The sequence below is a fragment of the Vanessa cardui genome, chromosome 17 (assembly GCF_905220365.1).
Source record: "Vanessa cardui chromosome 17, ilVanCard2.1, whole genome shotgun sequence".
NCBI classification, from domain to species: domain Eukaryota; kingdom Metazoa; phylum Arthropoda; class Insecta; order Lepidoptera; family Nymphalidae; genus Vanessa; species Vanessa cardui.
Window position 1 is genome coordinate 7,477,195 of NC_061139.1, and position 13,922 is coordinate 7,491,116.

Sequence of the window (13,922 nt, forward strand, 5' to 3'; positions counted from 1 at the left end):
TTGAAACGTAAATTATATTTTAATCGAAGAAATACAGGCTCAGGACATTGATTGGTCCAACAACAGAATAGCAGAATAACTTTCAAACTTCTTTATGTATATAATTGTCTATAGAAAAAAGAAATCTTTGACTTTAACTTTATTCCGGGCCTGACTCGAAGTTTTAGCTTAAAAGATTTTGAATCTGGCCTTATCAGTAAGCCAAATATTACAAGAGGTCATGGTAGACAATAATAAAAACGCAGACAGTTGAAACAAAAGTACAATACCGACAAAGAAATATCAAATTCTCTAATAAATGATACCCGTACTCGAACGGAAACATTGTATGATCATGACGCATTCGTCCAGTCTTCCTAGAATGATACAGTATCGTGGGCAGTGAAAGGAATGAAAATTCAAATGTCATGGCGGCGCAACGTGACAACTATTTCGCAAAGTATCGCACATAGCTCTTGGGCAACAGTCGCGACTTACTTCATTGCTTTGTTTTACAATTTAAAAAAAGAACTTTGTACACGAAACAGTTGATAGCTATGTCATGAATGCAGATGGTCGATGCTGTGATTGTTATAAGTCACTGTCAGAGAAAGACCTTCTTTATGTGATGTATGGAAAGCAGCGTGTCGAAACGGTTACATCTTTACATAAATTCAAGAAGCGTGATAGAAATGATAAGAGCGTTGTAAGCCTTTGATAATATTATAATTTATTTATAAAACAAAGTTTTTTTATAAAGTGATGTAACTGCCAGTCTCTCTGACTCAATTTTTGGTCATACATTGAATATTTTGTTTAATTGTATGCATTTGTGATATGACATCATAGTAATACAATATACTTGGTGATGTAATTTGAAAAGAGAAAATAACAAAAACATCTTATGTTATAAGATTGTTATACGGCAAAATGTTTGATTCATCATCTACACTTCAAAATATATTATTTTCATTTTAGAATTGTGAATCTTAGCGCAATAACTATTTAAAATAATAGTATTATATTTTCTTTAATAAAAGGTGTCGACGACAAATTCAAGTCTCGATGTACGAAAGCAGAAGAATAGGACTTTGTACGCCCATTGAATTTGCATAAGTGTCTCGGGTCAATAACCTTCCAACTAAAGGTTCTCAGTAGTGCATTTTAGTCTTAACGACTTCAACATATCGATAAGAAAATTTAAATGAATGAAAGATAGCCATTCTTATGTAATTGAAAACGTTTATGAAATTCAGAGGATAAGATAACAGTATTTAAAATACGTAGTTACATATTAAAATTTAAATCTTGACCTAGAACATTGATAATGAAAGCGTTTATCTTACTAACTCTGGCGTATAAAAATATAAAACATTTAATTAATAGGTACGTGTAATACGTCCGCGAAACCTCAACAGATACGTCATTAAGCCTTCCTACCCACTTATGAATTACTACAATAAAAACACCATATGTTTACTATTGAAATAAATATTACAGGCAACATGTAAAAATAAAAAGACAAACGTAAAGCCAATGGGCATAAAGAATGATATGACCTTCAGACAGATAAACCCTATGTGGTTTGAGCCTGAGAGCATGATTTATTACATTTAAAAAACGAATCTATCAAAAAAGATTTGCAAAAGTTACACCAACAGTATTGACGCTAAAGAAATACGAGGGGAAAATTGAGATATAACTCTTGACCAAAGACCATGTTCTAAAATTGAAATTGTTAGAAAAACAAAGTAAAAAATCTTTCACCAAAACCAAGCATTGATAACACAATATAAACACCAGTAATAAATATTTACGTCGAAAATAAACAAAAGATTAAACGACTACAACTTATAAACAGACGAAAAACTATCGTAAACAAAAAGTGTACCAATTCACGTGGTCGGTTCACTGGTAAAGTTGATGACCCCCACAGACGTAAACAACTTGTGTCATAATAAAAAAGTATCCCAGAATAGTTGTTACGAAAATAATAATTCAATGAACCAGAATACAAACGGGATATGAAGCTGAGTGCTAAATTCTAAAGATATAAATGTCAGGAATAACTTGTACATACCATATGTACATTGTATATAGGTACCTTCGTTTTCTTATTACTTTATATTATTATAAACTCATTTTTAAAGAAACTCAAATAATAAGTAAGATCATATAATATTACATATCGTTGTAATATTATTACAAAACAAATTGATACCTACATAAAATAATTTCAATATTTCCGTTGATAGTATTGATTATGACGATTGAAAAATAACGTAAAATAATATCATATTCCTAATGTAGACTAGACATATTGCATGTTTTTTATACTATGGTTAAAAAAAACTTGTTTTTTAAAATATAATACGCAACTAAATATTTATAAAGCTTTCCTATAATAATATTACATAACAAATAGTAAGTCCTTTGTAGCGGCCTCTGTGACTACACAGAGGCTAGTACTAACTTGTAAGTGCAAAGATCTTACCTCTTAAGGAAGTCTGTATATTCAGCCTGTCTGATAAGGCCAGTCCTCATCATGATGGTCTGGAAACATTGCCGCTCGATAGCCCAAAGCCGGCAGTCGGTGGCGGCTTTGATTGTGGCGGTTCTCTTGCAATTGTATAAGATTGCCAGTTCGCCGAAAACCTTCCCCGGTGCCATCGTGCTGAGGTATTTGTTCTCGCGAGATACTTCCACTCTGCCCTCTGATAACAAACAACATAAATATTAGTGTTACATATGTAACATTAATTTCCTAATTCAAAAATTACATAACATTCAAAATGAAATTTCATTTATTGAGACAATCAAAATTTTGATAAAAACTAGATCAAACTTGTTTACATTTAAATAAATTGACATGACATAACCCGAAATCATAATAACGGAACTGTGTTTATTGACACACAATCATAAATGTCCAAGGCTGATGTTAATTCAGATTCTAATCGTTTCTCACGGGTGACTCATAACCAGTCTCGTTAGAAATCTTGGCGGGATATTGCAAAAAGTTTCGTATGTGGTAAACTTGTTAGACGAGTTAAGTAAAGTCTATAATATAATTATATTTAATTTAAATAAAAATAATTTTTAAAATTTTACGAGGTCGAAAAAAAATTAGTAAACATTTTTTTTTAACATAATTATTTTATAGGTGCAATAATTGTTTATGTTTGTGAATACCCATTTAGGTGTGAAGGTCGTTAACATTATTTAATTAAACAAAATACAAAAAAAAGCTTTACATTAGATATTACTTCAAAACATACCATCGTAAAATATTTCATAAATGTCGTTTGTCAATTATGTGGCGTTCCTATGGCATTGTATGGCATTTAATTTATATGAAGCACTAAACAATGAAACAGAAATTGAAATCTAAGTAACATAATTAAGTCAAGGTGACAGGCGTGCGAAAACACAAAGAAGCGTTTGATATCGTTCTTTGTTTTATATAATTTGTTGGAAACACTTCATTAGAACATATATGTACGTTTAAATGTTTAAGTATTGTAACGTACCGTATAATGTAACACAGCCTGGCCTTCATTTCAAGTTTATCAATCTATCGTATATTCTGATTATTATATTTATAAGCTAAAGGCGCTATTGTGTCTTGGTTGAATATAGAATTAACATTAAGTTGTATCTAAAACATTTTTCGTCTGTTATTGTTGTATTTATTAGACAAAGTTTTAAACCAGATAAAAATTTCCCTGAGAATTTTTCCAAATTGTTTTAAATAATTTAGTAATTTTATTTTTCGTTTTATAAGCACGGATACAATATAAACATATACATATGTATGTATATCGTATGTTACGTACATAATATCGCCTAGCGATCGTTAAATGAACAGGCAAATATATTGGCTTTGCAAATGAAAGTGTTTCAAGGTGACTTGTATAATATTACGGGTTAAAAGTTTAAACGCCTTGCGTCTTATCGTTAGTCTTTGTCAAGACTGCCTTAACAATAAACTTAGAATTCGATACGGATGCCAATGGTGATATTTCTATTTAGAAAATATCATGTTCTTGTGATCGATTTCTGACATCTCGACGGAGAATATCTAAACAAAAATGATATCTAAGTGATCAAGCATTTGCACTATTATAACCAATATGCCTATAATGCGATAGGATTAATCTATAATAAGATATAGGAGGAATTAACTCCGAACTAACGCCTTGGTATGCTTTCAGAGGTAGGTTTAACACCCATGTGTTAAAATTTCTTATTTCTGAACATCGGCTACTAAACATCTCTTGAAAAATCCATTATGATTTTATTATAGAAACCCAGGGATTGGATCCAGAACCTCGAAATGGAAAGCTTTAATACAAATTAAAATATTATATCTAAGTCACATAAATGATTTAAGTATGAAATATAATTTAGTAAGTTGTAATAAAATATGCAAGTTGGCCATTTAGGTCAATATCGGTGTAATTATTGAGTACATTATTATCGTTATCTTTAAAATCATATTCCTCCTATGCACATGCTCCATTAAATTTCCAAGTAGGTCAATTTAGAAGCGAGTTTTAATTAATATGCCTGGCTAGATTTGTTTAGCAATCTTCAAGTAGCGAATGTATTAAAGCATCTGGTTTCAGACGTCATAAATGATCCGACGACGAATTATGAGTCGTCAAATGAAGTGGCACCTATAAAAACTTATTACGTGTTAGTTAAAAAATAACATTTAAAACTTTCATAACACGAGTCTGTGAAATGGAAACTTTGTTAGCAAAACTGTTTAAAAAATGGTTTCACTAAGTAATTTCGCATACCGATACAAAATTAGAAAGATGTTTGCAAGTTAATAATGTAAAATTTTTGTAAAAATAATAAAAAAGCGATCTTATTTAAGTCTTCAAATATAGTTTAGGCTGAAGTACATCAATCATAATGTCAACACAGTTGACTATGAATAATCTTATGATAAAGATAAGGAATATAAAAACGAACGTACTTTATTCATAATATGTAATTTTTACCTGAATCCTCATTTTCATTTTTATCAAACGATTTGTCTTCCAAGCGCGTGACATCGAGTAAAATACCCGCGTCGAGAGATGTTTCTGTTGCTGTACTATCTCTTTGACAGAGATTTCCTGTCCTTCTCTTTCGAGTTCCATAAGTATGAACAGGCACTATTAGTTTTGGTCGAGGAATCGAGAAATCGGAGTCAGAACCACTTGATGAACTTTTAGCACTTCGCGGAAACGCACCATTTTTACTAGTTACACGTTCTTCACTAATACGATCTCTAGGCGAATTAAAAGATAAAATGTCGTTATACCTATCATACCGGTCTTCACTTTTCACTCTCACCGTATTATATAACTTTCCGTATTTATCCGGTTTAATTTGTCTAGCACCGTTTGTAGTCCTAATAGTATCACTTTCCTTTCCTAAATCAACAGAATGGTGTCCATTGCCAGTCACGACCGGTGGCTGTTGACTTCCTCGAAACATTCCGTACTGCATAAGTGTCAGCTGTTCGCTCGGAGAAAGATTTCGTTTTGGTTGTGTGACGGTAACTCCATTGTAGACTTTACTTTCTTCTTCGTGTGTATCGAGATAAGATCGTAAGGGTGCCCTACCTTCGCTTTTTACTCTTAAAGATTTAGAGCGAAAACTAGGTTTGATATTGTCTGCACGTCCGTTCCGTTCTTTGCCGGGTTGTGTTGTGCGCTTAGGAAGTGGTTCGCATGTAGATAACGATTCGTTAATAGGATGCATGTATAAACCCAAATCTTCCGGCTCACTATCCATGTCGAGGTTTTTATTTCCTGATCTAGATTTAATCGGCGTTAAATCTAAGGTTGCCATTGAATTGATTAATTGATACATAGTATCGTTGCCATATCCACGAACCGTTCCATTGGATTTTATATCGCCATTAAGAACATTTCGTTCTTTTCTTGGTTCTTTTTGCATCTGTTTAATTTTATCGCTATCAGTGTCATTATTTTGTTGACTGACTCTTGAATAGTATTCGTAATATGACTCGGACGATGGATCAGGCGGTACTGGTCCTGGGTCAGGGAGAGGATAATAGCTCTTTTTAGAGTCAACTTTTCTTTGACGATGTGCATATTTAAGAGAATCTTTCCTCTGTGGGGGAACTGGGGCTTGTCGATCACTAGAGGCAAAAGCCTCAATATCCCAATCGGTGAAATTTCTTCGCTTCACTCTTCTCAATGTCGATGGTTTATAACCATTTGGCATATCTTTAAAACTGTAGCTATGTTTTAATTTATTTGGCGAAAGGAAATTATTATTGGCCCTTGCCTTTTCTTCGATATCCTGTTGATATTTTGCTAGCTGTGATATATTTTCGTTAGAAACGTTGTTGTTGTAGTTATACCGTTGACGCGTCTGTGTATAGGTGTCGTCATTTTCTTCCTTTTCGACAGTTCGCCCCACATCTCGACAAGATTTACTTCTAGATATTGAATTAAAGCTAGACCTGGATTGATTGTCATCCTCTTTATAATTCTGGAGATTGTTTGCCCCGACCCAATTAGCGGCGTAAACAAGGTCCATAGTTCTATCGTTGATAGAAAGCCAAGGATCCTCCATGACCGCTTTCCCTGGATAATGTTTGATTTTCATAATGTTTTCAATTTCTTAACAGCCTGAAGTGTATTTTTGCTTTGTGAACCGTTCCTTGAATATAGTCCTGTTATGAGCAGCATTGATTCCATTGTAGCACTTAATTTCATATTTACACTATTGAAACATTATTTTTTGTCACCGAACCTGAGAACATTATATAACAATACCCTTTATGCCACAACAGATTTTTGGTTTGTATCACATTTATTTAAACATACTATTTCATTTTACGTGACTCATGAGGAGATCGTGTGAGTCATAGTCTGTGGATGTGACAAGTTCTGTGTTATTATTATAAAACGTGTTAGATCATATTCAAAGGCAAAACTAGTATTATTATTCTAAATTCAAAAATACTTTCATAATCATATCGTTTTTGATGCATCCAAAATAATTCAATCAGATCAAATCAAATCGTTTGATTGGATAATTTATAGTTCACTAGTGAAAATATTTAAAAGAAATACTCTTTGTAAGAAGTAAGAATGGACGCGTCACGGAACGTAAACAAGAATTGCACAAGCCATCATTCCATGAGGAAACAACTGGGCCTCAAGAGTCCATCAATGTAAACTGTATCGTTACGCAATAATTAGATAATGGTCGAATGTATTCCGCGCACAGTAGCTGGTTTTTATCATTGTTATTACTGCGCTTTCACTGCGATTTAGTGCAACTCATTGGCGGCAGTGCAGACGCTACGAGACGTTATAATATTAATATAATTAATAAAACTTTTTAATTTAAAAGATTCAAGTATTCTAATCAAAGCACTTTTGAATCGTCATGTTACATCATTGGGTTAAGTGTAAATCTGTTAGCAATTCAAAATATAGGTCATACTTAATAAAAACGCCTATAAACTTAGGAGTTACTCTTTTCAAACTAACACATATAAGTTAACAATAATTAGATTATTATTTATCCAGCATGGATTAAAATGAACTATCTGCTAGTAAATAGGTCATACCAAACAAAAACGGCTATCAACTAAGTTGTTACAATATTCAGATTATTTAAACAAATGAGTTAATAACATTAAATTATCATTTATCTTGCATGAAGATTAACGAATACTAAATAGTGTGATCAGTGTAAAGTCTTTATTGAGTTACTTTATTAAGCCATATTTGCCAAAGAATTTTTATTTACGACTTAAACGGTTAGGTATTCGTAACTCTAAATGTATCGTTTACTAGCGTACAATATCTTAATCTTAAAATATAGGAATAGGTCATGAGTAATGTCTGATGTCTGCGTATTTGTGGGGCGTGTGTCTTTAACAAAACACTGACGATGTATAGACGAATGAAATGCTGAATTGTATCTTAAATATTCTTGGGTAACGATTGCAGATACTATAACTCATTTACATATGTTACTTTAAAGTCCAACCACGATTAAAAACATGGAATATTATGAAGCCGAAATCGAAAAAGTTTATAAATCACGACAAAAAACGTATTAAAGATCGACCAAGAAATGAGCTTTCATATTTTGACGTCTATTTTTATTTATATACTAACCTAACCTAATACACAAATTTGTAATCAGCATTTCTCGTTGTTGTGTTTGTGTTGTTGTAACTAGACTAAAAAACTAAATATAAAATTAATACCAAATAAAAATTTGTATCGTCCACAATAATCGTAAATATAGATTATGACGCTGTCCTAAAACAAAAACTAATCGTTGGATAGTCCGATCAACTGTTGTATCGCCAGTATATTTAAATAATTGAAATAAACTATTGTTAATTACTTATTGGTACAACGTAAACAAATGTCGTATATTATATTGCCGAATAATCGTATTCGGTAATACGTTCCTGACATTCGTAAACGAGCTTGAACTAAAACGTAACAAGTACGGTAAGTAAACTGTAAGGTATGACATACGATTAAGACGAGTATTCATACGATTAAGACTACTTGCATTATTTAGAATTACCCTCAAATTAAATCAAATCGATAAAAAAATCGTTCCATTTGAATTAATAAAATAATCTGGACATGTCATTTAAAAAAAAGTTATATTCGAAATACAAAATTTTGCTTACAAAACAGGTTTCTATATTTGGCGACGAGAACAAACAATTTTATAATGATTGCGTCACAATCATTAATAAATGTATGTATAATCTGTTTCATAACAAGAAATTATAATTTGAATCTGGAACGATACGTGTATTTTTTATAATTTAATATTCCATACACAAAACAAAAACAATGCTACGATTTAATTTGAAATATTTAAAATTAGAACGATTACTTAAAATCATTAACTTCCTAACACAAATTCAATTGTTCAAGGCACGAGATAAGCTACCAATTTAAATAAATCTTCAGTTTGTTAATTGTTGCATCGTTCTTAAATTGCAGATACATACATACTTTGCAAATTAAAGTTAATTACTAAACGCATGATCGAATTACTAGAAAACGATTTCTAGACCAATAGAGTTGAAACCAGTTCAACGATCCACATATCCAATGGACTGGCCATCGATACGTGAGAATCTAGGAACTTGAGAAATCTATACCTAGTTATCATAGTCTCATTAACAAGTAAAATGTATAATAGAAAATAAGATAAGATCTAACAAGCAACGGGCCTCCTAACTACTTATTAAAATACAGTAATGTTTTATACTGAGCTAATAAGTAATAAACTTAACTCAGATTAAGAAAGTAAAAACAGAATAAAAATGAATTAGTTTGTTGTCGCAAGGTAGGCCTTAAAGAAATTTCAATATGACAATTGCAATACAGTATAAAAATGTCCTTTAACATTTTTATTAGATTAGATATAATAATCCAAGGAGCTGACTAACTGACACGACCTCAGAGAGACAATTCTCCAGATGCTAAAGCTAAAACTGTTGCTTTAAATACTTTCCAAGGCAAAGAAATGCAACACTGTTAAATGCTTAGTACCTATGACTATCATGAACGAAATGTTTACCAAAACACACCGTTTTTCTGATTAGTAATTCCTGAAACCTATATATTTACAGAATTACCCACACTAGAGACCCATATACATAAAACAAAAGAATAATGTACCAAATATAAATATGTTAATTCTTTAAAAACGTATTGATTTACAAAGGAATAAATCAAGAAGTACTCATAATCGTATATGAGCATCAAGAACTTGATGTCTGGCATTTGTATGAACAATGAGAAATAGATGTGAGTTCTTCGAGATATTCAAAATGAATTTGCATACAATTCAACACTTATATCGTGATTAAGTAATTAAAATGAACTTAATTTAATAATACAGAACTTCATATAAGAACGAAACAAAACTAAATAGGTATAATCCAATATATTGAATATGGTAGATAATATTATTTTCTGAGATACATAACATGGCTGAAATACTCATAATATTTAAAACACAAAAGAAATGTCCAAGAGCTATTCCTGTCTTCGGAAGTGTTAAATTGGTCATCATAAATTTAATTGCTCAATTAAACAGAAGATTGCTCGTTCAGAATATTTGATAATGATAATTATCTACTTCAGTAGGAAACCACTTTAGTTAACAATGATACAATTACTGTTAAACTATACAAGATCAGTATCAAAGGCACTAAAATGTTAACCGATGATATTGATATTAGTTTTGAAACAATCAAAGTGAATAACATCACGTATATTCAATTAATACGTGTTAATCTATATTAAAATATGGAAGTAGGATTCATAAAATATTCTAAAGATTCATAAATAGCTCATTTAGTGAAAACAAATAAAGTTTTATACAAAATATTAGACAATACTAGCAGCTAAGCTGTACCCGAGGGACTCTATGAATGGGGTTATTATCCAACCAAATAAAAGAGCGATATTCCCATTTATAAAAGAGCTATTCAACTAGCTCAATACAAATAATCTTTAAGCATTTCAGTTTTGAGAGAAATCTTTATGGTTCAAATTATCACTAAATATATATTTTTAAATTACACAAATAATAGCAACTTTCTATGGTTTCGTGACTGTTTATTATAGCAGATACTATAATTAAATGATAAAATCGTCGTTATAGACGTGTGACGAGTGTATATACCACATTATTAAACCAGTATATCACGATCGTAATGTCAGTCACATTGATAAAGTCATAACTTTCTAATCCCTAAGTGAATTGATTGAAGAGACTGCATCTGCATATGTTACGCTTGGCATATACGAATATGCGTACGGCATTTTCGATATCTTAATATCAAAACTATTGGTCTATAATATGTGCACGGAGCGTGGCAAATCGTAAATTAAACAAAACCAGTTTTCTTTATTAACCATGCCAAACATCGTTTACGACTGTCTACCAATTAAGAAACTATATTTAGGATTTATATTTAATGATGACACATTTGGTCAATTAATTGGAAATAAACGTCGTAGCATTTTTAAATGTATCAAAACATTGAAAGGTTGGAAGGCAAGACGTAGAAAGCTCCTTTCTTGAACATTAGTATGCTAAAATCTTTACCGTGAAGACAACGCTCCAAAATACTTTCACGACACATTCGGATAATGCACGCAAACATGACTCAAGAACAAATATCAAATGCTGAGATTTACTTTATAACATCGTTAGATAGAAATAACTAGCATAATTATAAGAGTCATAAATTCCATTCGTGATAACACTTTTAAAAGTAGTAAATTAAATCTTGATGTTGCAACAAAAGGTAACAAAATCGTTGTGGCATAAAGCGGACGTACGCTATCCGAACTTTTCATTACGATACACTTAATATCCTTTGAAATCTTTGTTGTGACAGCTGCAAGTTGCGCGAAAAAAACACCTTGACACGGCACTGAGCCTTGAAGCTCCACAACTTTGCAATTTATCACAACATTACGAACATAAAACAAAAACTTAGCATTACACAAATCATCATTCTTCAAACTGAGGTTCGTCGCGATTATTTCAAATTCGGAACGCCAGACATGGGCACGCGACGACCAATCGCGATAGCGTCGCCCCGCTTACTGCACTGCTGACTGCTCAGAACTCCGAAGTCCGAACTTGATCAACTCCTGCGCACGCACTGTTGACGTGTGCGAGCGAGAACTTGCACATACAGAGGGAGACAAAACATTTATACCTGACTTTAAAAGCTCTTACTTCGTAAAAAAAAACAATGTAATAGACAAGGTGGCTCTGCAAAAGGTTAAAATATTTTATATGAAAACAAAAGCAAAATTCTTTTACGAAAGTTAAAGTTATTTTAATGACTCGATACACGATTATCATAAATTTAAATGTAATCGCCTTTTCAAAAGTAACAAAGAAAAAAGTTTTGAATATTTAAAATTCATGTATACAATGTTGAACCACGATTTAGAAGACTTATAAAGGTAGTTTCATCAGCATTTGCTTTTCAGTTTGCTGAAATTGAAGGTTATGTATAAAATAGTCCGAATAAAATAATATGTCACTATAAAGTTACAATTCTAAAACCAAGATATTCGTATAAGTTACAGAGAAAGTGAAATTTTAAATTTACAAGCCGTTTACACGATTAAATGTAAATTAACACAGATAACTGTGTCAGAGTCACGTTACGTAAGTACCCATAATCCGGATAATAATATCGAAAATATTAGAAAACGAAAGGGAAAGTGTGGAGGAAAAATAGTCGGTTGAATAGATATGCCATAGGTTTAGTGTTTTTTAACCTTTAAGTTTCATTGATATGACATAGGTCGTAGTGACGTTGGCAAAGTGATTACACGTGGAACAGAAAATCGAGCATTGAGGTTTATTCATCAATCTATCGAATATCGCCGATCGAAAGATTCAGAATTTTTGGAGTAAAACTCCAAAAATTATGTATTGGGGAGGTTATGACTTAATTTTTTCTATAGGTATCTCTGTCATAGTAGCGTCAGCGACAACAATAGGAGTTATTATCAAAATGGCTATTACCATTAGTAGCAGACTGAAACGTGATGAAAATGTAGGAGCAGGGTAAATGGTGTGATCCACGAAGAATTATATTCACTGCTCACAATGTACATTCGTTGTAACATTTTTATTCCAATGTGAGAAATCAATTTATTAAGCAATTAAATTAAAGTAGTGATAAGACGCTCGGCCTTTTCAGATTGAATGAAAATATATATTAAATTAAGATATATTTTACTCTTTACTTTTGCGGAAATTAAGTCACTAGTCGTGGAAAATTATCCTTATCTGTTGGAACAAGATCAATGCTAAGATAAGAAATATCGAAATGGTATTTTGGCAGTTTTTTAAGGTGAAAAATAAAATAATCTATATATCGTTGATGCTAATTGAATTGTTTATATTGTCTTCATTGAATAATAATTAAGTAATCTGAAACGACTTTATTGTAATGTTTAGTCGAAATATTGATCTGATTACTCATATTACTTTATAATTAGACTTATTTTTAATTATATTATCTATATTAATTTATGAATAAGAAAAATCCAACAATAAACGACCCAATTAAAAAACCATATTATTACATTTTACCTTTCATGGTAATATTCATTTTGCGTAGCCTAATACAATGTATTGAACAATACATTACGCTTACATTAAATGAATAATATAACAAAAAAAAATTACCTGTCAGGTTTAAAATATATTAAATTGATTTGACAGCCTTATTCTTTAAGAAGATAAGAACACACTACAGGGGCAAAAAAAGATGGTTTAGAAAGCGTATGAAGCAATTAATTAAAAATAATTTAATACTTGTGCACTTAAAATTTTGAGTAAAAAGTAAAATACATAAAGATTTTAAAGTAAAAGTAAAAACGATGATGTAGTTTCATTCGCATTTTACTCGTGACGTAAATCAAACCGCGGTCAAGGCTGAGATCTTGTGGCTTCACTTTCACAAATCACGGTTCATTTTAATATTTGAATTTAAAAATGTTTTATTCAAATGCTATTTTTAAAACAGTATCGTTAAATTTTTATTTAACGAATTAAGTTATTTGACATTTCAAAGTTATTTATATTTACTTTGCACGCTACGCTTCTCCAAGAGTAAAAAATTTAAGATTTGACAAAGAATCAAAAATGTAAATATCCCTATGTCATATACCAGATGTAACAACGTCCAGATGTTAAAACATAAATGAGGAGAAACATCTGAGCAAACATTTTCGCATTTAATAATATTACTTAAATATGTATTACACTGCTTAAGGAATAAACGGATTACTACAGGTAGGCTACTACCGTCCGCGCTAATATTCCCGTGAATCCCGTAATGCTGATGAACAGGCGATAATAAATAAAAATAT

At 31.3% G+C, this 13,922-nt stretch overlaps 1 protein-coding gene across 6 annotated transcripts in view; it reads right to left on the reverse strand.

Moving 5' to 3' along the window:
• LOC124536810 (cGMP-dependent protein kinase, isozyme 2 forms cD4/T1/T3A/T3B) overlaps positions 1 to 13,922 on the reverse strand; it is a 149,572-nt gene that overhangs the window by 24,588 nt on the left and 111,062 nt on the right. For 5 of the 6 annotated variants that reach the window (XM_047113418.1, XM_047113419.1, XM_047113420.1 and 2 more), the window contains exon 4: positions 2,474 to 2,693. In XM_047113418.1, the coding sequence (XP_046969374.1) occupies positions 2,474 to 2,693 (220 nt within the window). Of the gene's footprint in view, positions 1 to 2,473; positions 2,694 to 4,991; positions 6,763 to 11,524; positions 11,665 to 13,922 lie in introns of those variants that run through there. The other variant, XM_047113416.1, reaches the window with a different exon arrangement.